We start from the raw sequence: 24,884 nt of genomic DNA on the forward strand, positions 1-24,884 counted from the left end.
TACCTCAGTATCTTCTCTTGGGTCAGTAACTTCTCTTGGGTCTGTGCCTTCAGCGTGTTTCTGCCTCCCCAGTACAGACCTTCCTCACTCTAGATATTGCAGGCTTTCTTACATGTGTTTTGTGGCTGTTCACTCTTTCACTGTAGGATAATAGATCATCAGAAAGTTCAGCTGTCACATCACTGTGCTCATATGTGCAGTGGGTTCCCATTCTCCACCCCTTAATTCCAAGTTCCTACCCAAAGCCTTCCATCACCTGGCCCCAACTTAGGTCTCCAACTTCATTTCTCTGCTTTTTTGAATTTTATTCTCTAACTAAATTGGACTACCCGTCTGGGGGCTCCCCAAATCTCCTGACCTCAGGTTTGCTTATCCACTTGCTCTTTGTTTATATTGTTGACTGTATCTGCAAAGCGGCCATTCTTATGCCTGGCTACACTGTGAAACTTCGAAACTGATTTTTCCAGCTCAAGTGCCAAATTTTCAACAAAGGCATACTTCCTCAGCTCCTCTCCCTTTCTTCATTTCAAATTATCTAACGGTGTTTGTTTGTTTTTGTCTTACTTTCTAGTCCTTTAAATAAGAGGTCCTAGAAATAAGAGGTGTGTCTTTTTTGCTTTGTGTTCCTCATATCTCCAAACATGTAGTCTTAGACAAAACAAGTAGTGTTTGAATTAATTATCCTGATGCTAGATTGTGGTAAACTGTGAAACTCTGTTGCCACATTGATACTATAATCTAAGAAATGTTAACACTATTAAAGATACATTTCTGGGACTGTCAATGGCGATATTGTGTAACACTTGGGATTTTTAGAATTTATGTTTGTTTGTTCTCTCTAGCCTGCCTATCAGAATCTGAGACAACGTGTTGACAACTTTGTGGCGAACCACTTGGCAACTCATACCTGGAGTCCTCATCTCAATAAGAATCAGCTAAGAAACAATATTAGACAACAAGTCCTCAAGTAAGTCTCAGAAAGAGTTCCCAGGCAAGTTTAAAATGTTACAACCTACTCTGCCTGAAAGCAGAGACATCACACAGAAGTTTATTCACCTGATGATATTGGCAGTTTTGTTGGGTTTGGTGTGGCTTCTTCACGGGATGGAGTATGGTTTTGGGGTGTGGTCTCCTTGTTTCACATTACCCCATACATTTTGACAGTCTGATTTTTCCTGGAGATTTTTGGAAACATTTGAAGGTAGGAAGTAACAACATGACTTTAAAAATCTAGATATAATATGAATAGATGGTAATGGCCGCACTATCCCATATAGCTACATTCACAGCTATTTCCTTGACCCTAAAAGAGCAGGCTTTATTACATTAAAGATCACTGAAATAAAAAAATTTTCTCTTAAAAAAGATATTGTCTCTTGATTTGAAGCTTATTTTTCTAAACAGCCCAACCTCACTTCACACAGCCCTCTCCCTTTTTTTTTTTTTTTTAACTCTTCTATTTAGTGATGATATAGCCAAAAAAAAGCAGCAGCAGTCGCAACAGGTATTTGGACCTGTCAGAGCCATTTTGAGTAAAGAGAATGAGAGGAGCTAGAATGTTTAGGAAGGCCTAAAAAAGTCATACTAAAAAATCTGACATAACAGTCTTCTACTTGTTCTTGAGTCTAAACATTTGCCAAGACAAAAAAGACCATTTGTCCCTGCCTCTCTCCCCAGAAAGTGTGGCTAAGTTATTTAAAGAGCATCTAGTTTCTTTGACTTGAAAGTATCTGTGTTCAAGCACATCTTTGAGAATAAAACCTGGCTTTTAAACAGTTAAACAAATCTGTTTTGTACCTGCCACTTCTTATTTTCCTTTTGTCCCATAGGAGCCTCACTAGCCTATCTACTGGGATATTTTCAACCAGCAGGAAGCCCACAAATAAAAAGTCACACTCTGATCAAAGACAGACCCATTTATCTACAGGCAGTACTAGAAACCGGTAGCCTGGGGGCTCAGACAGTGGCTCCTGGTGCAGAAGAGAAGAGAGAAATGAACAATAGCTTTGTTGTCTACATTTTAAAGGATGTGTGAGGAACCTATAAAAGAGTCTAGGTGAGATCAAAAGATGCCATTTAGAGTGCTGCATAGCAATACCTGTTGGGAAAGGTCAAAGCTGTTTCCAGAAAAAGTAGAAACAGAGGAGGTCTGTTGAGTGACAGGCCTGGAGTGATACTCATTTCCCCAAAGGCCTTCAGAAGAACAATAACCACAATAGCGTGGGACTGGAAGAGAGGGGAGTAGAGACAGGCTTACTGATGATGCTACAATCTACCCCACCTCCAAGTTCATGTGTGTGCGCCCACATATACAGAACTCTACTGAGCACTTAGTGCTTTTATTCAGTAGTTTACATAGCTGTCTCCCTGTTCACAAATGATTGCATTGCTTTAAAAGCATATTTTGGAGTCTTACATTCTTTTTCTTCATATGTTGAGAGACTCAAAAGGAAGGCAGACTTCTTGGAATTGCATTTACCTTTTTAGCAAACAAAATCTATAAGGTAAAGAAGCAATCATTTATTCTGCTCCATTTAAGGGAAGCAAATTCAATCTTACTCATGAGAAAATTAAACATTTAAAATTCTTATACCAATATAAGACGTTTTCATCATCAAATCATGTCTGGTGATGGGTAAGGGGTTCTTGTGACTGTATCACTGATTAAATACTGGGACAGTCTACCTGAGAGTAAGGAGGAACGCCTCTTTCTAGAGACATTTTAAAAGGGAGGAAACCCTTGTCTTGGAAAATGTAGGCACTGATCTTCCTGGGATATTTGTAAATTTCCTTCTAGCTATACTATTTATTTTTAAATAAACGGTTTTCATTTAATATCCATTAGTTAAGTTTCACGTTACTTATACTAACATTTTAGAGCTTCTTTAAAGAAAGCATTTACTTAGTTGTGTTCAAACGGATGGTATAGGGATGGACTAGCTCCTATGGGTAAATAAAACTTCAAGCAATTTTTCTTTCATACACTTTGAGAAACATTCAGTTGACTGTTAGGTTGAGCCATCTGCAGTTGCCTTTCCTGTAAGACAAAAAATGGTCTAATAACAGCAATTTTGGATGGTTTAACTTAATAGCTAATCTGCTGACTCAGTAGGAGGTAATGTTTTATTCTACTTAAACTTTCATTTCTGCAGTGGAATCTGAAAGTCCTCGATAGCTCTGAATAATGATCTTAACTGATAGAACTTTAAAAGAAGACAAGGAAGTAATTTTCATCAGAAAAATGCCAGCTGCTGGCTTTGCCCTTGATCCTCAGGCTGTGGCTTCTCCCCACTTTGGCAAGGCAGCTCTGGCCTCTAGTACTGCGTGGTCATTAGCACTGGACTGCATTTTTACTTAAGCTCAGAACTCACCTCTAAAGCAGAAGTGTTTTATGTGTTTGCAGGAAAGGGACTGAAACAGACAAACAGAGAAAGCCTGAAACAATAATTTGGGGGTAGATGGGTTTTATTTTTTCATTTGTACCTTTGTACTTGTGCTTTAAATGAACACATTTTTAAGATTGCTTTTTTCTTATTTCTTTTCTACCTACTACATTTTAAAAACACCTCTAAGATGTAACAGTGTTTGCAAGATTTGCATATTTTTAATCTTAGAACTTTAGAAAGCAGGTAACCTACTTTGTGCCAGGTTGGCTCATTTTTCTCTGTGGCCCACATAAATAGAATTATAGTTTCACAAGGCTACACGGTGCCTCAGGAAATGAAAATCCAATCCATCCTCTACTCAGACAGTGCTGCATTCAAAAATAGCACTTGTAAGGTGTAAGGGGAAACGCCTCCTCACCCATGTATAGAGAGAGGCTAAGGCCTGGAAGCTGGAGATGACTAGTACCTGTACATCCCAGGACTCTCCCAAGTACTTCAACTTATCCTATTCTTTTTTTAGGGAGAAACAAGGTTTAAGTGTGTTGCTTAAAATAAATTTATGTTCTCTTAATTTACTCAGATGCTTTTGTTCAAAACCACATTTCAGATATTGTCTTCATTGCTTCATCTCTTGTATATGCTATTTCTTTAACTTGGAGTGTCTTTCTTTTCCTCCTCTTCTGTAGCTCAGTATCTTCTTTATACAGCATTCCTAAATTATCTTGGGCATATCTAGTAGTTTTTTATTCCTCTAGTAAGCTGATAATTTCTTATTTCTCTCTTTTCTTATAGTACATGGTGCATAATAGGGCATATCGTCTCATATTTTGTCTGTGTCTACCCCCACAACCAGAACAGGGACCAGGTCTGATTTGCAGCTGCCCCATGGCCAGCTTTTTTGTAGAAGACATTCATAACATAATTGTTGGATGAATAAATTATCTAGCTTTTATAGCAGGAAGATAGTAAAAAGAGAGCCAGAAGTTGTGTTCTATTTTAGTTTTCCCAAATAATTCTTTTTTTTTTTTTAACTTGATAGAATTATATTTTGTGTTCAGTTTTTCTGGAGACCTTAATGCTTATAAAAGGCTTACATTTTTCTGTCTGCAAAAGATAATGAAGTTGCAGAGTCCACAGATATTTTATAACTAGAACTTGTTTTAGTGATCATATTTCTATATGCCATAGTCAGAGTAGAAGTGAAACAAGTAGCACTTAAATACTGGGCAGTAGATAGCAAACTGTGTCTAGTTCTAAGGGTGTTTGGTTTTGTTTTTGTCTTGTCTGTTTTAGTATTTTCACCAGTGACACAATGGTGGAAAAGCTTACAGGCTTTGTTTTAGTCTTGTATATCTAAATGCTGCTGTAGCATAAAACTCATCCTCCATTGCCTTTTCTTTCTGTATATTCAGATGACTGGATTGGGACAATTTGAGATTGAACATATATATAATAGATACAGTTGTGTTTAAAGTTCATTAATACAAATGATATAAAATTGTTTTTTTACCTTTCTGTAAATTATCCTTTGTTTCAGATCAGGAATGTTGGAGTCTGGTATTGACCGAATTATTTCTCAGGTTGTGGATCCAAAGATCAACCACACATTCAGACCTCAAGTAGAGAAAGCTGTGCATGAGTTTTTGGCCACACTGAACCACAAAGAGGACGCAAGTGGCAGCACAGCTCCTGATGATGAGAAACCAGACTCTGCTGTCATTACACCAGGTGCTTTGCTTTTACCCTTGGTCAGTTCCATTGCTTTTCTTCTTAGTTCAAGAAGATTGTCAAGTTAGGGTAGTCTGTATTTGGCGACTTTAGTGAAATTGTATTTACTTCAAATATCACCCAAATTCTTCATCTGGCATAACATTCCCTTTTTTAGGTTAATAAGATAATAAGCATTTTAGTATGGGGTGTGTGTGTGTGATAGCATAGAGGGCGTAACTAGAATGACTAAAGAATAATGTCTTTTTCTGGGAGTTGAATGGTTCTCAGATTTGCGTGGTACCCTTCCTAAGTCTAAAACAATACAGATGGTCTGCATAGCATATACATTATGTAAAGATGACAGTGGCATATAACATTGACTCAACAGAGGTATTTACCTTTTGGATAAATTTATTCTAAAACTTATCTTTTCAACTTTAAGGTGTTCCTGCTCCTGGGCCCAGTGCTAATGTAGCCAGTGATGCCATGTCAATCTTGGAAACCATAACTTCTCTTAACCAAGAAGCGAATGCTGCTAGGGCCTCAACAGAAACATCAAATGCCAAGACCACTGAGAGAGTAGCAAAAAAACTCCCATCTCAGCCAAGCACCGACACTGGTATTGACAAAGAAAGAACTTCAGAGGACATGGCTGACAAAGAAAAATCTGCACCTGACTCTGGAGGGGAAGGACTGGAGGCAGCTCCAAAGCCCGAAGAATTCAGTGATCTCCCGTGTCCGGTTGAGGAAATTAAAAATCACACAAAAGAGAATAATAACTTAATTCTACTAAATAAGGATGTTCAACACGAAAGCAGTGACCAAAAAAATAAATCAGCAGACAAAAGTGAAAAGAAGCCAGACAGTAATGAAAAGGGAGAAAGAAAGAAAGAAAAGAAGGAAAAAATCGAAAAGAAATGTGATCACTCAAAAAGGAGTGAAGATATGCAAAAAGTTAAGGATGAAAAGCAAGTAAAAGAAAAAGAAGTAGAGAGTTCAAAACTTCCTTCAGAAAAGAACAGTAATAAAAATAAAACTCTTGAAGGGACAAAAGAAGGTATATAAAAGCTTGCAAAGGTCTATAATATTTGAAAGAGTGGAATGTTTTAGAGGAAGGAGAGTATCACTTTTGTCTGCAAAATTTTAAGTTTATTGGATACTCTTATTCCAAAATGCTGAAAATTTTTATTTTCCTTGCCAGAAAAAGGGGAGCAATAAATATTTGTAATTTTATACTAATGCATCTGTTCACAGAGTAAATTTACAGGGAATAATTTAAGGGTTGTAACTTAGGCATTTAGCATTATTCTAAGCAGCTTAATTCACAGTTATATATTCTAATCTTTAAGATATTAGGTAATAAATGTTCCAGTTGCTTAAAATTTGTTTTGATTTATATTATTTACATTGTAAATTAGTAGTTTAACTATTTTTGCAGTGTACTAGTTTCCTTTGTATTTTCTGGAAACTGCTTTATCTCATTTGATAGTTCACTTTCTTTGACATATATTTAAAGAAGAAATTTTTAAATGTAATTTCATAATAGAGTTCTGAGTAAGATGATTTATTTTCTGTGTTTTATTTTCCTCTTGAAGATTTTCCTTTGATAGATTCTGATGTGGATGGACTTACAGATATCACAGTTAGCTCTGTTCATACCAGTGACCTTTCATCTTTTGAAGAAGATACCGAGGAGGAAGTTGTAATGTCTGATAGCATGGAGGAAGGAGAGATTACATCAGATGGTAAAGCGTTTTACTTAATAGTGCCTCTGAAACATCGCACCAAGCATTATTTGTATATTCTGCTGGCTGTGTCCTGAAAGACAGTGTGTTACAGTAGCAATAGCACAGGACTTTGTAGTAGGAAGATTTGTTTCCGAGTCCCAGCTCTGAGGTTGTCTGTCTGCAGCCCCTCTGGACAAGCTGCTACAGTGTAAGTCCCATTGTTAGCTTGACTCAAGACACCTAAGCAAACAAACACATTGTCAGGCGTGGTGTACCAAAGGTAGAGATCACCTCCCAGAAGCTAAGGGCAAAGACTAGACTCCTCTGGGCACAGCTGAATTCTCTACAAAACTGTTTGTTGTTTAGCTAAACTTTCCTAAGCACTTACTATACATCTTAAGCACTGTGCCAAGTACTTTCTATGTAATGACTTCTGTAGTCCTCAGAACAACTCTAGGAAGTAGACACAGGCAAAGAGACAAAGTCACATAGCTAGTGAGAACCAGTGCAGGCCTCAAAATGTAGTCTGTGCTTCTATCCCGTATCTTATATCTTATGCTGCTTCTTAAGAGCAGTATGATTAAATTCTATTTATGGCTATTTTAATTAAAAATACTGAATTTTTGTGTACAGTTGCCTGTTTATAGCATCTTGTATATTTGCTGCTGGTTTTTGGATAGGAGACCTAGGGAGAAAAATCATAGAGGAGAAAAAGTAGAAGCTTTTCACACCATGGATATGCTTCTCAGTCTCTCCCATCTTTTATTCTTTTCTTCATTTTCATGAAGGACTACATTGCCTGCCCCCCAGAGAAGCAACAGCAGCACTTCCTAGTTGTGAGGTCAGTTCTGTATTGCCTGTGTAGGAAGAATGTGCCTCATGCTCTGAACACCCCTCGAACTCTTGCTGCCTCTCTGGGTTCTTTACCACTTTGCACATGGATGTCACCTCTGAGGGGACATTGTCAATATACCAAACCAGTCAGATGTTCCTTCTCAAGAGACGTAAAGAGATTGCTGGTGATTATACAGGACACACTTACGCCAGTACAACATTTTTTTAATGTATATTTTATTTTATTTTTATTTTGTCATAGGGATGTGTGGTACAAGTGAGGATTAACTACATAAGTAGCTGCATGCAGGAGAAGTTTGGGCTACTATGAGAGTATGCAGTATTCAGTTCTTTTTTGCTGTGGTAGATTGCTTAGTATGATGGTTGTCAACTCCAGCCAATTTACTGTGAAGTCCATGATTGTGTTCTTTATGGCTCTGTCATGCATATGTACCACATTTTCTTTAATCTGTCCATTTTCAATGGGCAGTAGGGTTGGTTCCATGTTTTTGCTATAGTGAATAGTGTGGCAATAAACATGCATGTGCAGGTGTCTTTTCTGTAGAATGGTTTTTGTTTCTCCAGGTATCTTCCCAGGAGAGGGATCATATGGAAAGTCTGTTTTTAGTTCTTTTTGTAATCACCACATCGCTTTCCATAGAAGTTGAAGTAGCTTGCACTCCTACCAACAGTGTAGAAGCGTTCCCTTTTCACCACACATGTACCAGCATCTGTTGTTTTGACTTATTAACGATAGTCACCCTTCCTGGAGTTAGGTGGTATCTCATTGTAGTTTGATTTGCATTTCTAGAATGACTAGTGAGGCTGAGCATTTTTTATGTGTCTGTTGGCTGCTTGTATGTCTTTTAAGAAGTGTCTATTCATATTCTTTGCCCACTTTTTAATGCGGTTGCTCTTTTTTTTTCTTTTCACTTTGAATTTCTTGTAGATTCTGGATATTAGGGCTTTGTTAGATGCATATTTTGCAAATATTTTCTCCCATTCTGTGGGTTTTCTATTTACTCTCTTAATGGTTTCTTTTGCTATGCAAAAGTGTTTCAGTTTGATGAGGTCCCACTTTCGATGTGCATAAGGGTTTTCTTCTAGACTTTTAGGTTTGAGGTTTTACATTTAGGTCTTTGATCCATTAAAGTTGATTTTTATATATGGTGATAGATAGGGATCCAGTTTCATTCTTCTGCATGTGGTCAGCCAGCTTTCCCAGCACCATTTGCTAAATATGGTCTCCTTTCCAATAACAGTGATTGTTATTGGTGGCTTTGTTGAAGACAGTTTGGTTGAAAGACCATGTTTTTGCTTCCAGATCTCTGTCCTGTTCCATTGGTCTATGTGCCTATTCTTTTACCAAAACTAGGCTGTTTTAGTTACTGTACTCTTGTAATAAAGTTTAAAGTTTGGAAGTGTGATACTTCCCTCTTTGTTCTGAGTTCTGCTGAGGATTGTCTTGGCTATTCATTTTCTTTTTTGTTTCCATATGAATTTTTGTTATTGTCATTTCTAGATCTGAGAAAAATGATGTTGGTAAGTTGATGGGTATTGCATTGAATCTGTAGATTGCCTTGGGTAGGATGGACATCTTGTGATTCTTTCAGTCCATGAGCATAGGATGTTTTTCATTTGTTTGTGTCATCCTTGATTTTTTTTTAAGCAGAGTTTTGTAGTTTTCTTTGTAAAGTTCTTTTCACTTCTCTGGTTAGGTGGTTGCCAAGGTATTTCATTTTCTTATTATTATTTGTAGCTATTGTAAATAGAATTGTGCTCTTTATTTGGTTCTCTGACTGCTTGTTGCTGGTGTGTAGAAATGCAACTATTCCTTGCATGTTGCTTTTGTACCCTGAAACCTTACCAAAGTCATTTATCAGTGTGAGGAGGCTTCCCCCCCCAAAAAAAATGTTTGTTTCCTTGAAGTTTTCCATTCAAATTGCACTAAAAATCAAATAAAGATATGGACTGTACTCTGGGATCTAATCGATCAGTTGAGAGGTGGTTTTCAGGAATCATAAGTGTGTCCTTCCATATCTTCTTCAAGTAACAGACTGGACAATAAATTGCACATTATTAATCTGGGAGGAAGAAAACAAGACTGCATTGTCTGCTTGAATAGAAAAATACCAGATGAAAGAAGTGAAAGAAATTACTATTGCATCATAACATGTATCGATGAACCTGCAAGGCATGTTAGTGACTGTTTCACACATTGCCACACGTTAGAAAAATATAAGATAAAATTTTGAAACTTTTGTCACAAAAAAATTCCTCAATGTCCAAAATTCCATTTTAAGCCAAACATCATTGCAATAAAATAACTTATTCCAATGCTGTACTATTTACTATGAAGTGACTTGTTTTTCACTGTTTCGTGTAAGAAGCTGCAGCTGAGTTGCGGTGCATGATCCGCAGGATGTCCCTGAGAGCAAAGGGTTGAAGGTTTTTCCTGACAAAACTCGATTTTGCCTATAGGGGATCTAAAAAGTAAGAAGATGATTTTAAGAATACTAAGTGCTAGGAGAGGAAAATCTTGTGTCCATTTTCTTCTTGCTTTGTCAATGGGAATTGAATTACCTTCCTGACGTAGAGGGATTTTACTGTATACTTGGTGTAGGACCAGTTAGTGATTCTTAGCTCTTTCCTCAATGGACTCAGAGGTGGTCACTAAAATCTCAAGTTTAAAGTACACCTTCCAGTGAACTTGTGTAACTTAATAGTGGTCAGCCGTTCCAATCAAGTCCACGGACAAGAAGTAAAGTCAGGAGGATGCTAGAGGCAGGGTTGGAGGCTGTTAGACTGAGGTGGCTCCAGTGCCTTGGGCTTCTCCATAAGCAGATTTAAGCCCAGTGTAGACAGTAAAATGGAATTTATGCTTGCCGATCAGAAACCACCAAGTGCCTCTAACTGGAGACTTTTCTACCAGATCATGCCCAAATAAGGCAAACACATAGCTGTAACCAATCAAATAATTTATTGACTTAACTTCTGTGTCTCACACTGCTGAAGTGCAGCTCTCTGAACTCCCTCTGGTTCTGAGCGATGGCTGTTTCATGAATCACTCTTTGCTCAAGTAGGTTCTGCTAAATTTAATGTCTGAAGTTTTTCTTTTTAACAGCATGAATAACTATGTCTAATTTTTCTTTGCCTTGTTCCTTTATGTGTGAGAAGCTGATGGTAAAGAAATAAGATATGAATTATAGTTTTTTAAAATGTCAATTTCTGAAATTTTTGCATACTGATATTTCCCCTGTTGGACTTAAGAATGTACCTAAACTATATTGATACTGCTTTTGCTATTCGTACAGCATAGTATTGATTTTTATTACTAATTCACAGAAGCACTCATCTTTCTATTAACTTTCTTGCAGATGAAGAAAAGAACAAACAGAATAAAACAAAACCTCAAACTAGTGACTCTAGTGAAGGGAAAACAAAAAGTGTACGGCATGCTTATGTCCACAAACCATATCTTTACTCAAAGTACTACAGTGATTCTGATGATGAACTTACTGTGGAACAACGGCGACAGTCTATTGTAAGTCCCAGTTCTTCTGTTATTTTAGCCCATGACATCAGGTTGACAGACTTGTAGTCTGTGAGGTCCTGGTTCACATATGAAGCAGAGACATACAAGCTTTGACTTCAGGGACCTTGTCATTTAACAACATAGATATAAAAGTGGGAAAGAGGTGTTTGTGCCATCATTACTAATATAGAAAGTACTCCTTATCGGAAATGCTTGAGGCCAGAAGTATGTCATATTTGGGGTTTTTTTCAGATTTTGTAATACTTATATATACATAATGAGGTATCTTAGGAAAGGGACCTAAATCTAAACATGAAGTTCACTTATGTTGCATGTATACCTATACACATAGCCTGAAGGTTATTTTATACAATACTTTTACTAATTTCATGCATTAGATGAAGTTTTGACTGTGTTTTGACTGCCACCTGTCTCATGAAGTTAGGTATGGAAAAGTCCAAAAACGCCTTGAACCTAAATGTTTCACAGTATGGAAATGTTTGAGTAAAGATTCGCTCATACAAAGATATGGTATACAGCTTTTAACATAATATTGAAAGGGATATGCAGTTCACACGTTTCTTGGATTTGAAAATGCTTCCTCCAATTATAAGATGTGTCATTGAATTAATATAACAGCTTCTTAAAGAAAATTGTTTCCTCATATGTACATATCAGTTTTAAGATGGCTTTCAATTTCAGAAACATTAAAATATGCAAAGTTGTATATCTCAGAATCAGGAAATGATGTTACACGGAAAAGTGGTTTGAAGGAACTACACTAAAATACTAGCAGTGGCTTATCTTCCTTTTAGGTTCATTTCTTGAACAGGTTAGTTGTTGAGCACTTGTACATCTGCTTAGGACTTTTGGCACTTGGACTTTGAGTTCTGGGCCAGAAAGTGGTAGCAAGAGTAGCACAGTGATTATGAATTCTCTCTTCTTAAAAATACAGCACTAGAAAGTCCCAAGCCTTTGACTGGAATCTGAATTGCAGCTTTTTTCTTTAAGAATAGTTGGAATGTTAAGGAAACCTACCGGTATATACTTGATTTTCATAGATGTTTTCACAGCTATATTTTGAATCGAAATGCCAGTACCACTTTTTTCACAAAATAATACCTTTCCTGTCCTTTAACCTGATGACATTCTGAAAGAGTATTGGCGGATGTTCACATCTATCTCTGTTATTCTTCTGGTAGTTTCCAAATTGAAACACATACATATATACATTCATCCATACATAGACACATCACACAAATGTGTGTGGGTGTGCATTCAATGTGCACTTTTGTAGAGCCTATTAATTTGTAAGAACATCTGAAGGGCAGACTAAAACTTCTTTCTATATATTTTTTTCAGAGTGGTTTTTTTTTTTGCCCGATAATCTGTCAGGATATTTTGTGGTTTTAGGCTAAAGAAAAAGAAGAGAGGCTTTTAAGAAGGCAAATTAATAGAGAGAAACTTGAGGAAAAACGCAAACAGAAAGCAGAAAAGACAAAGTCTTCAAAAGCCAAGAGTCAAGGTATAGGAAACATTAATATTTACTGTTTTAAACTATCTTATATAGTTCATTATTTTCTGGATATTTTTATATTACTTACAAGATATAATTATAGAATAAAATGTTCTTAAACGTGGAAGATTCTCTTACATTTTAATCTTGTGTACTTAGTCCTTTTTTTTATTATATTGTTATATCTAAATTAAGCGTTTTATCAGGTAGCAACTGATGCAGCTCATTTATGTTTCAGTTATGATTGAATGAATTATCACTGGAAAAATGGATTGTTAATACATGAGTAATTGTGCCTTGCTGGTGATAGTGATAGAATTAATCAGTGCTTATGTTTTCTAAAATATCAAACATTTATCTAGAATATTGAATTGAACAAAATTGCACTCCGTCTGGACACTAATCCTGTGTGATATATTTATTTGCACATGTACACACACTTATATGATCATTTCAAATTAAAAAAATAAGCCTTCTTCGTCAAAAACATTTATTCTAGCACAACTTAAGGATATTGAAGCCATTTTGCTGTTTTACAGTGATTAGAAAAATCTTAATGAAAAATAAATGTTACACTGTTTATAAAACTGTTTTGTGACATACATTTTATTGATTACTTCTTTCCTAGGCAAAAGTAGTGTGGACTTAGAAGAATCATCATCAACAAAAAGTTTGGAACCTAAAGCCCCCAGAATTAAAGAAGTCCTTAAAGAACGGAAAGTTTTAGAGAAGAAAGTAGCTTTGAGCAAAAAAAGAAGAAAAGATTCAAGGTACAAACTCTATCTGGTCATGTTCCTGTTATAACACTCTTGTGGGATGTTTTCAGAAGCAAGACATTGAAATGGTCGTACATTGTCTGTTACTGCATGTTATTGAAGGACCTTAGGGTTTCATTTTTGGTATGATTCATTGTGTTACTATCTATAGCATTTCTAAGTAGTATTTCATTTTGGGGGTCCCAGATCTTTTTTTTATTATCTACTGGGAGCTTAAGATCTTCCCCCAGAAAAATGTACATGCATAAATACACAGTTATTCTGAGAATTTCAGAGTTTATGGATCCTTTAGAAGTTCTCTGGAAGTATTCCTGTTTGGGATATTCACTTTTTCATGATGATTATGTCTGTTCTCCAGTCTTTCCCCACAGCTTTTGCTAGTATCTCTTGCTGTTCCCCAACCCTGAGTCTGAGCCAGATTTTTTATTAAGACTATATTATCATTGTTAATTCTTTAAGAATTAGAAAGCCAAAGAGACTGTTGAGAGTAGTTATAAAGTCATGTGAGCCATGGGCTGTAATTCTGCTGTTCCATCAAGTTGCAATTATGTAAATTTATCACAGACGTCAAGATAACTGAATCAATAATTGGCAGAACTCAGTGATAGGAGTCTGCTCTCAATTTCTTATTCTTAAATCTCATTCCTAGGCATGGTGGCTCATGCCTGTAATCTCAGCACTTTGGGAGGCCAAGGTGGGAGGATTGCTTGAGCCCAGGAGTTCAAGACCAACCTGAGCAACATAGCAAGATCTCAACTTTACAGAAAAACAAAAAATTTAGCAGGGCACGGTGGCATGCACCTGTAGTCCTGGCTATTCAGGAGGCTGAGGCAAAAGGATCACCTGAGCCTAGGAGGTCAAGGCTGTGGTGAGCTTTGATCATGCCTCTGCACTTCAGCACTCGAGCCTAGGTGACAGTGAGACTTGACTCAAAAAAAAAAAACCTCATTCCTATTGATCTGAATAAATAAGACTGCTCTGTTTACTCAAAAGATGTTAATTTCAAAATGTAATTATAACCCATGGAGTACTCATTTTCAAGCAACAAATCAGGAATTTTCATTTCAGCAGTTCTTTTCTTTAGCACCAAGAGTAGTTCAAGGCACATTTGGGATTCTCTCCTCTGTTGACCAAGAATAGGACTTAAACTGAAATGTAACAGGTTTCCATTTATGGATCAAGTGTTTATAGTAAAGCAACTTTTTTTTTTTTTTTTTTTAACCTTCCTGAAAAATTCTTATATTTGATTCAGAGTTTATATTTGACTCTTTCTTCTCCTAGGAATGTTGATGAGAATTCCAAAAAGAAACAGCAATCTGAAGAAGATTCCAAAGAAGCCTTCAAAATAAGCGAGGTATGTCTTAATCAGTGAAACTCCGTTTCAAATGCTCTTTTGTTAGGTAGAGGCTATTTAGTCCTTTGTAATAAAACTTAGAATGCAGTTTGTTTTTTTCTAGTTAAATAAAAAATTTCTTGCAGTCAGCATTTTTGACCTCTGTTCTATTATGGCCTGAATTCCTTATTTTGTCAAGTTGATTTATGTGATCTTTTATCTGGGTAATAGCTTCTTTTATTGTCTTCCTTTCCCCTTCCCTGCAATTTCTTATATTTGCAATAACAAAGTTGCTAGTATTAATGAGAAGGGAGAAGGAGAGGGCAACTAAGACCCTTCACTATAACAAATCATTATTTTCTTTTCCTTCATTCCTTGTCCACTTGTGTTTATGATTTTATGGAGTGGAAGTAATTCGGCAAAATGTCCTTAATATTTTACTCATTTTATTTTAACATCTAAGCTTCCTAATTAATGATTGCATAGAGTTATAGTGAATGGTTTTATCATGATGCATGTAAATATTTCTTATATTTCAGTACTTAAGTTGTTTCCAAGATTTGATCATTTTCAATAGTAAAAGTACATGCAGTGGATATATTTCTTTCCCTTATAATATTATTTCCTTGGGGCAAACTTCATTTTCACTGGATTTAAATTCTTGTTTGCAAAGCCATATCTATAATTCTGTAGCTAAGGTCTCTTAATATTTTCACGGAGAAAAGTGAATAATGCAGTAATTATTTGTCTATCATCAGCAAATATTTTTATTTGCTGAAATTAAGGGTATATTTAGAAGTACATCCTGATGTTTTAATGGTAAATTTTTAAGTATTTAACTTAACGTCATGATAAATCTTTATGTGAATAAGCTCGTAAAATTTTATCTGCACTACTTGTTTAGGATTAGCTATTTTATTTTGTTTTGAGGCTGGTCAAGTGAAGCAGTGGGAGCAGAGAAAGTTTAGGATTCGTTTTTATTGTAAAATTAGGTTAATACAACTCCTATTCGTTTTTTGAAGAATTTAAAGTATTTATTAAGGTCTTCTTGTGTCCTGGTTTCTATTATTAGTAAGAGTACATTAATCTTTGTGTTGAAATTGAAGGAGATGCAGCATTAAGCTGACCCAGAAGCACAAGGGTCTATCTGAAGACTCAGGCCAATTATTTGAATAAAAGTTATAGCTGGTAGTCAGTGTGTCTTTATTGAAGTAGATTTAGTTAACATTCACTCATTAATGTTAATAATCTACTTAGTGCCAAACCATGGTGTGGGAGGAAGGTTTAGATGCTGTAATCTTTCAGTCTCTTCCCTTGAATACGTAAGTATATACATAGGTTTTATATGATATTGTTACTGTTACTATGAGTTATTGTGTGCACTTTAAACTTTATACGTAGAATATTGTGCAAGTAGTCTAAATTCATGAGGTTTTCATAAATCAAGTTTCTGAATTAAAATATAGGAAATCCGTATGTCAGTGTAAGATTTTTAAATTGCCTTATACCTTCATCCTCATGTATTATGTGTTTGATTGAAAAGAACATTGAGGCCAGGCTCAGTGGCTCAGCCTGTAATCCTAGCACTTTGGGAGGCCGAGGCGAGTGGATTGCCTGAGACCACAGGTTCGAGACCCGCCTGGGCAACTTGGCGAGACCTCATCTCTACAATAAATCAAAAACTAGCCAAGCATGGTAGCGCATGCCTGTAGTCCCTGCTCCTTGGAAGACTGAGGCGGAAGGATCGCCAGAGCCCAGCAGGTCCAGGTTGCGGTGACCGTGAGCGTGCCACTGCACTCCAGTCTGGGCGACAGAGTGAGACTCCAACTCAAAAAAAAAAAAAAAGAAAGAAAGAAATGAACATTGAACCATCATTCATTCATTCATTCATTCATCTTATATTTACTAATTACTACTGGGCATCAGTGAGATCTAGTGATTCAGAGTTGAAGAGTGCACAAATGAATCTCTGGAGAAATAACTAGTGCCTATAAAGGTGCCTGTGATGTAGTGACAGAAGTACTAGACTCAGAATGAGGTCATCTAAACTCAGTCCTAATACAGCAGCTTGTGGCCTCATCATCAAGTTACTGCATTGTGCTGAGTTTCAAATTCCTGATGAAAATGGGTTAATAATACCACAGGCTGCTAGCTAGAATTAAGTAAGGTATAACATGTGATAGCACTCAGCATCTTAAATGCACCCAAATGTTAAATGTGAATCTAAGCATTGATTTTGGTATTTCTCATATTTTGACCTTCATTTTCTTACAGCATTGTGAAAAGGAAAAAGTGTCTTCTTCAAAGGAGCCAAAGCATGTTCATGCAAAAATTGAACCAAGTAAACCTTCCCGGAGACTTTCAGAGTCTTTGCATGTAGCTGATGAAAACAAAAATGAATCCAAGATAGAAAGAGAACATAAAAGACGGACATCCACCCCTGTTGTGGTGGAAGGGGCACAGGAAGAGACTAACACAAGAGATGTAAAAAAGCAAGTAGAACAATCAGAAATCGGCACCGAAGAACTACAGAAACAGAAAAGCACACTTAAAACTGAAAAGCATCTAAAGAAAGATGATTCTGAAATACCACATTTGAAAAACCTACCTAAGAAAGAGGTGAAATCCTCTAAGGAGAAACCTGAAAAAGAAAAAACTCCATCAGAAGACAAATTGTCTACGAAACATAAATATAAAGGTGATGGTATACATAAGATGGGTGACGAGACTGAACTTCACTCTTCTGAAAAAGGTTTAAAAGCAGAGGAAAATACTCAAAAGCAAAGTCAACAAACAAAGCTTTCCTCAGATGATAAAGCTGAGCGAAAAAGTAAACATAGAAATGAAAGGAAATTATCAATTTTGGGCAAAGATGGAAAGCCAGTTTCTGAATATATTATAAAAACAGATGAGAATATTCGTAAAGAAAACAGCAAAAAAGAAAAACACTTGTCAGCTGAAAAAACTAAGGCAGAACACAAATCAAGACGCTCAAGTGATTCTAAAATTCAGAAAGATTCTCTAAGTTCCAAGCAACATGGTATCACATTACAGAGAAGAAGCGAAAGTTATTCAGAAGATAAGTGTGATATGGACTCAACTAATTTAGATAGTAATTTAAAACCGGAAGAGGTTGTTCACAAGGAGAAACGAAGAACAAAGAGCTTGCTAGAAGAGAAACTTTTGTTAAAGTCTAAGTCAAAAAGTCAAGGCAAACAATTAAAAGCTGTAGAAACAGAATTACAGGACAGTGTCACAAAACAGGCAACCACTCCAAAACCAGATAAGGAGAAAAACACAGAAGAAAATGACTCCGAAAAACAGCGAAAGTCTAAAACTGAAGATAAACCTTTTGAAGAAACGAATGTTGAACCTGTATTAGATACTGCTGCTGCTTCAACACATAATGCACAGAAAGATTCTAGCCATAGAGCTAAGCTGCCATTAGCAAAGGAGAAATATAAGGCTGACAAAGATTTGAGCTCCTCCAGGCTTGAGAAAAGGTTATCAGATGGGCACAAAAGCAGAAACTTGAAGCATAGTAGTAAGGATGTGAAAAAGAAGGAAGAGAATAGATCAGATGACAAGGATGGTAAAGAAGTTGACAGTAATCATGAAAAGGCCAGAGGAAATAGTTCAGTCATGGAAAAGAAGCTAAGTAGAAAGATCTGTGAAAATCGAAGAGGAAGCTTATCACAAGAAATGGCCAAGGGAGAAGAAAAATTAGCTGCAAACGCTTTGGGCACTCCCAGCAGTTCCTCTCTTCAAAGACCAAAAAAAAGTAGTGATGCCACATTGGTCCCTGAACAAGAGCCAATGGAAATTGACTGTGAACCAGGCATTGAAAATGTATTTGAAGTGTCTAAAATCCAAGACAGCAACAATAATACCTTTCAGCAAGACGTCGATGGTGAAAATGTTATGAAACAAAAAACCACTGCAATAATTCTAAAGGATGAATTAAGAGTTTCTACAGTAGATTCAAAAATAACATCTCCATCCTGCAAATCAGAGCATGGGACAGGAGTTAGCAGTAATTCTGAAAAGTATACTGACCAAAGAAGCACCCTGACCAAGAAAGTGCACATCCAAAGTGCTGTGTCCAAACTGAATCCCGGGGACAAAGAGCCCTTTCAACAAGAAACTCAGAAAGTGAATGTAGACTCTGAAACTTCTTATAGAATGTTACCTAGCGCCCTGCCAGAGAATGACAGGGTACAGAAGAATCCGAAAAGCGTAGCCAAACCCTCTGAAGAGCATGTTGCTCAAGAAGAGGCTGCTCTTGAACATTCCATGGATTTAGACCCCTCACTGTCCGTGAGTTCAGTGACTGTGGTGCCTCTGAAAGACTCTCATGGTTCTGAAGTAATTTCTGTCGCTGACAAAAGAACTGCTTCAGAAGGTGGCACAGCCAGCACCTCCCCTGTGGGTCACTCTGCTGTCCCTAACCAAACCTTACCTGACAGGGAATCAGAAGCTCCTAGGACAAGTGACAGCAAGGAAGGTGGTGAAGGCGCCACAGTAGACGCATCAGTGAAATGCAGCACCACTAGCAGAAGACACATTCCAGAAGGTTGCCAGGTCACTTTACTGGACAGTAAACAAGGAAAAGTAATCATGCCTCTCAGGAACAATTTAGGCATGATTGTGGAAGACAAGAATTTTAGCAAAGAAGGTGGCTTGGAGGAAGCAGCCAAGACAGAAAGTGACTTGAGTGCAGAGCCCTGTTTAAAGCAAACAGTTGGAGCTACAGTAGAAAAGGGCAAGAAGGATGGTGTTTCTGTTGACCGTGTGGTAGACATGAGTACAGAAACAGAGGCTGAGACTGTGAAACGTCAGCACCACAGAGACCCAGGTGAAATGCAAGACAGACCAGTTGATGCTGAGACAAGGAGAGAAAGCAGTGAGGTTGACACCAGTGGTAGAGGTGGCTCTGGGTCCTCCGTTTTGCACCAGCGGAATGGAAAGACCGAGCATGGGGCAGTTGGGCCTGGCAGAGCGGAAAAGACTTCTGTTGCCACCAGCACTGAAAGGAAGGACACAGGTGTCCCTCTGAGCCCAGTAAAGGCTGGGGCTGCCACAACCACTTCCTCAGAAACGAGAGAGAGTGAGGTGGCTTTGCCTTGCACCAGCATCGAGGCAGACGAAGGTTTCATAATAGGCGCACACCCCCAGAACAATCCTCTTCATGCTGGGGCAGAAGCCAGTGAGTGCACTGTGTTTGCTGCAGCTGAAGAAGGCGGGGCTCTCGTCACAGAGGGGTTTGCTGAAAGTGAGACTTTCCTCACCAGCACCAAGGAAGGAGACAGTGGGGAGTGTGCTGTGGCTGAGTCGGAGGACCGAGCAGCAGACCCAGTGGTTCCTCACGCAGCTACAGTTGAAGCCAACATGAACGGTGTTGTGGCAGAAGAAAAGGATGATGCTGTAACCAGTGCAGGCTCTGAAGAAAAATGTGATGATTCTTCCAGTAGAGACTCAGAAATAGTCGAAGGAACTGCCACTTTTATTAGTGAAGTTGAAAGCGATGGAGCAGTCACAAGTGCTGGGACAGAAATAAGAACAGGATCCATAAGCAGTGAAGCGGTCGATGGGTCCCAGGAAAGTATGACCAGAATGAGTCCCAAAAAAGAAACGGAGGGCGCTGTGACATGTACAGGAGCAGAAGGCAGAAGTGATAACTTTGTGATCTGCTCTGTAACTGGGGCAGGGCCCCGAGAGGAGCGTGTGGTTACAGCTGCAGGTGTGGTCCTGGTAGATAATGACACACCACCAGGAACAAGTGCCATCCAAGAAGGAGATGGTTCTGTGAATGATGGAACAGAAGGTGAGAGCGCAGTCACCAGTACGGGTATAACGGAAGAAGATGGAGAGGGGCCGGCAAGTTGCACGGGTTCAGAAGGGAGCAGCGAAGGCTTTGCCATGAGTTCTGAGTCAGAAGAAAATGGAGAGAGTGCAATGGACAGCACCATGACCAAAGAAGGCTCTAACGTGCCACTGGTCGCCGCGGATGCGTGTGATGATGAAGGTGTTGTGACCAGCACAGGTGCCAAAGAGGAGGATGAGGAAGGGGAGGGTGTTGTGACCAGTACTGGAAGAGGAAATGAAATTGGGCATGCTTCCACGTGCACGGGGATAGGAGAAGAAAGTGAAGGAGTCTCGATCTGTGAAAGCGCCGAAGGTGGCAGTCCTACTGGTACTGTGGTAGACCACGTGGAAGCTGAGGCCAGAATGGCCACTATGAATGCACACGAAAGTAACGTTGACAGCGTGAGTGGTGCAGAAAAGGAAGTTAAGGACACAGAGATCTGCTCTAGTGCAAAAGGGATCGTAGAAAGCAGTGTGACCAGTGTGGCTTCAGGAAAGGATGAAGTGACTCCAGTTCCAGAAGGCTGTGAAGGTCCTATGACTAGTGCTGCTTCTGATCAAAGTGGCAGTCTGCTCACCAGGAAAGAAAAAGCTGAAGATACAACAATTTCCACTGGCCTGGTAGGGGGCAGTTACCACATCCTTGTTTCCGGTGCAATCCCAGAATGTGAAGTTGCCCACACATCACCAAGTGAGAAAGAAGATGAGGGCATCATCACCTCTGTAGAAAATGAAGAGTGCGATGGTCTCACAGCAACAATGGCTGGTGGTGATATTAACGACCAAAATAGCTTAGCTGGGGGTACTAGTCAAGGCAAAGGCTTAATGATTTCCACCAGTACAACAAATGATTGTACCTCTCAGGTAAGCACAGTTATAGATGTGGAAGAAGGTGGATCAGGTCCTCTGAGAACTGAAGAAAATATGGAAGGTGCTGGAGTAAACATGGAAGAATTTGAGGCCCCCATGCCAAGTGCAGTCTCAGGAGATGAGGGCCAACTCACTACCAGCAGAAATGAAGAGAAAGACGAGTGTGCCATGATTTCCACAAGCATAGGGGAAGAGTGCGAAGTGCCTATTTCCAGTGCAACAACCACCAAGTGTGCCGAAAATCTACAGCCGGTTGCAACAGTGGAAGAAAGAGCTAAAGGTCCAATCTTTGTAAGCCCTGCCGACTTTGAGGGGCCTATGCCCAGTGCACCCCCAGAAGCTGAGAGTCCTCTTGCCTCCACCAGCAAGGAGGAAAAGGACGAATGTGCTCTCATTTCCACCAGCATAGCAGAAGAGTGTGAGGCCTCTGTTTCTGGTGTAGTTATTGAAAGTGAAAATGAACGAGCTGGCATGGTCATGGAAGAAAAAGACGGGAGTGCTATCATCTCCACAAGCTCGGTGGAAGACTGTGAAGGCCCAGTATCCAGTGCTGTCCCTCAGGAGGAAGGCCATCCCTTGGTCACTGTGGAAGAGATGAGTGACACCGCCTTGATTTCCACAAGCACCTCTGAAGGATGCGAAGCTGTCATGATTGGTGCTGTCCCCCAGGATGAAGATCGGACCACTGTCGCAAGAGTGGAAGACTTGAGCGATGCTGCCATCATCTCCACCAGCACGGTAGAATGTGTGCCGGTTGTCGCTGGCATTGACAGACACGAAGAGAATCAGCTGACTGCAAACAACCCAGAAGGGTGTGGTGACCTGTCAGCCACAAAGGTGAGCAAGTGCGAGGTACCCATGCCCAGCCTGATTGCTGAAAATAACTTTCAGTGTCCTGGGCCAGTCACAGAAAGCAAAGAAGCAGGCCCTGTGACAACAGTGAGCACTGAGGAAGGGCACGACAGGCCATTAGTGTACATACCCTCTTTAGGGCAGGGCCACCCAAGCACTGTGTATGCAGAAGAGAAAGAGAGGCATGGCAAGGGGTGCCCTGGCATAGGACCGTTTGTAGGAAGAGGACAGAAAGAGAGCACTTTGCACCTCGCAAATGCAGAAGAGAAGAATGTGTCGTTGAGCTCCATTCAGAGAGAGGATGAAAGCCCAGAGACAGGGACGGCAGAGGGCACAGCGAGCTGTTCAGCACGAAGGGGCTTAGAGGAGAGTGCACCCATCCGTCTGAGAGGACCAGAGCAGATGTCAGGGCAGGCGGCTGAGGATCCCTCTGTCAGTGTTCACTGTTTGGCAGCAGTAAATACCAGTGCGAAAAAAGCTGATGACAAGTCACCTGGCAGAGACACGGCAGGTGAGCATTCCTGTGCGTCCCCTGATCATCAGGGTCCTGAAGGCAACTTGAAAACCACCACCACCGCCTGTATCACTAGCCAGGCATCAGAAATCGCCCCTTCCCACACGGTGGTCCTTCCTGCCGCTTCCCACGTAGTTCTGCTGGCTCCTAAAGGTAGGCAGTGCTTGACCACGAAGGGTGATCACAGTGGCAAAGGAACAGATCGAGCGTTGACTGAGAAAACTGAAGATGGTAATGGCATGAGGAGACCACTTCCCGAAGAAGGAGGCTTCGCGGTCACTGTTTCTTCTGAAGAAAATCTGCCTGACGTAGGTGAGGATCTGTTCCTAGTTGCAAATTTTAGCATTTTGCAGATATTGGTATGGCACAGTGCAGTTAGGACAGTCCTCCAAATGTTGATTTTGGTTCCATCTTTTGATGTAATCTTTTTTCTTGTATCATAATGTTGCAGAATAAGAACTTGAAGGTCAAGCTTCTCTAAAAGATAAAAGTGTAAAACCTGCCAGGCATGGTGGCTCATGCCTGTAATCCCAGCAGTTTGAGAGGCAGAGGCAAGAGAATTGCCTGAGCCCAGGGGTTCAAGACCAGTCTGGTAACATAGTGAGACCTTGGCTCTACAATAAATCAAAAAATTAGCCAGGCATGGTGGTGCACCTGTAGCCCCAGCTACTTGGACGACTGAGGCAGAAAAATCACCTGAGCGCAGGAGATCAAGGCTGCAGTAACCATGAGCAAGCCACTGCATTCCAGCCTGAGTAACAGAGTGAGACTCTGACTCAGAAAGTCAAATAAATAAAGTGTAAAATCATAGACCCATTTCTTGTGTGTGAGGAGAGAAGGGGCAGGAGGCTGAGGCGTGGGAAATCAGCCAGACATGACTGCTGCTAATTACTAAACCCTTTTGGCCTTCACGTTCCCTGTCAGTCAAAAGAAGGATATGTTACTGTAAACTTAAGAAAGGGGTATTTTTTTTTAATCAACTTCATTTTACAGAAAAGAAAGTAGGGTTCGAAAATTTAGGAAACTTGCATGGTTGTTGGGTGCCTCTTAGGAAAAAATAGCGCTTCTGAGCCTTAGTTTCCTGTTGTATAAAATGAGGTTGATAATTATGGCAGATAATCGTACAAAAGCAAACATCATTCCAACCCTCATCGGACTACAGATTTGTAGTGTTTATCAGTTCAGTTTACTAGCTCCTTCAAATCAAGGGAGCGTGTTGTTTTTATTCTCTTTATCTGAGTGTATTGTTCAGGTAAAATGAGTTAGTTTCTGATTTAGAATATGTATGAAAGAGAAAGGAAATATGTTCCCAACTGCTAGATTTCAGATGGTGCTGTTTTTAAGAAGTAGTTGATAACTGTCAAAGATATCATCTCAGTTATTCATTGTACCATCCAACTTCAGTTACTTTATACCAGGTGCCAGGCTCTGTGGATGCAAGTATAGAGGGTAAAGAGGGGGAGAAAAGTGGGCAGTGACACTCTATAGGATGGGGTTAAGCACACGAAGCGATTAGAACTCAAACAGAGCATGTGGGCTGGATATGAAGAAGTCAGAGGACATTGACTTCTTTTCTGCTTTGGCTGCATAAACTGTGGCATCCTGGGCTTTTAAACTGGAACAGACCTTAGCCATCAGCTAACCCAGCCTCAGGAAGCTAAGACCAGTAGTTTTACTCTTGTTCATTATAAGGATTTAGGAAACATTAAGAAATGTTCCAACAGTAGAAATAAGTAACTTCAAGAATTTCCATTGGATTTAGCCTAGAGTAAATCAGATGTTTCAGAAGTTTGTGTGTGACTCAGTAATTGCTGTCGTCTGTTACTCTTCCTCCCTTCGTCTTTTCCCCTGGTGAAGTGAAAATAGAAGGGCTTCTAGCAAGGAAAAGCCTGCAGGTTCTTGGAGAAAGGAAGACTTTTTTTTGGAGGCTCATGTGTGGGCTGGTGAGGACAACTGGAGAAGCTGA

At 39.3% G+C, this 24,884-nt stretch overlaps 1 protein-coding gene across 1 annotated transcript in view; it reads left to right on the plus strand.

Annotated features, from left to right (window-relative positions):
- Window positions 1–848: 848 nt before the first annotated feature.
- BOD1L1 (biorientation of chromosomes in cell division 1 like 1) overlaps window positions 849–24,884 on the plus strand; it is a 45,679-nt gene continuing 21,643 nt past the window's right edge. The window contains exons 1-9 of the mRNA XM_008060058.1: window positions 849–967; window positions 4,924–5,114; window positions 5,539–6,153; window positions 6,692–6,841; window positions 11,035–11,201; window positions 12,606–12,717; window positions 13,337–13,478; window positions 14,766–14,838; window positions 17,092–23,230. Of these exons, the coding sequence (XP_008058249.1) occupies window positions 4,931–5,114; window positions 5,539–6,153; window positions 6,692–6,841; window positions 11,035–11,201; window positions 12,606–12,717; window positions 13,337–13,478; window positions 14,766–14,838; window positions 17,092–23,230 (7,582 nt within the window). The 5' untranslated portion in view covers window positions 849–967; window positions 4,924–4,930. The remainder of the gene's footprint in view (window positions 968–4,923; window positions 5,115–5,538; window positions 6,154–6,691; window positions 6,842–11,034; window positions 11,202–12,605; window positions 12,718–13,336; window positions 13,479–14,765; window positions 14,839–17,091; window positions 23,231–24,884) is intronic.

The sequence above is a fragment of the Carlito syrichta genome, unplaced genomic scaffold (genome assembly GCF_000164805.1).
Source record: "Carlito syrichta isolate Samal-C Ts95f unplaced genomic scaffold, Tarsius_syrichta-2.0.1 Scaffold304506, whole genome shotgun sequence".
Lineage (NCBI taxonomy): Eukaryota > Metazoa > Chordata > Mammalia > Primates > Tarsiidae > Carlito > Carlito syrichta.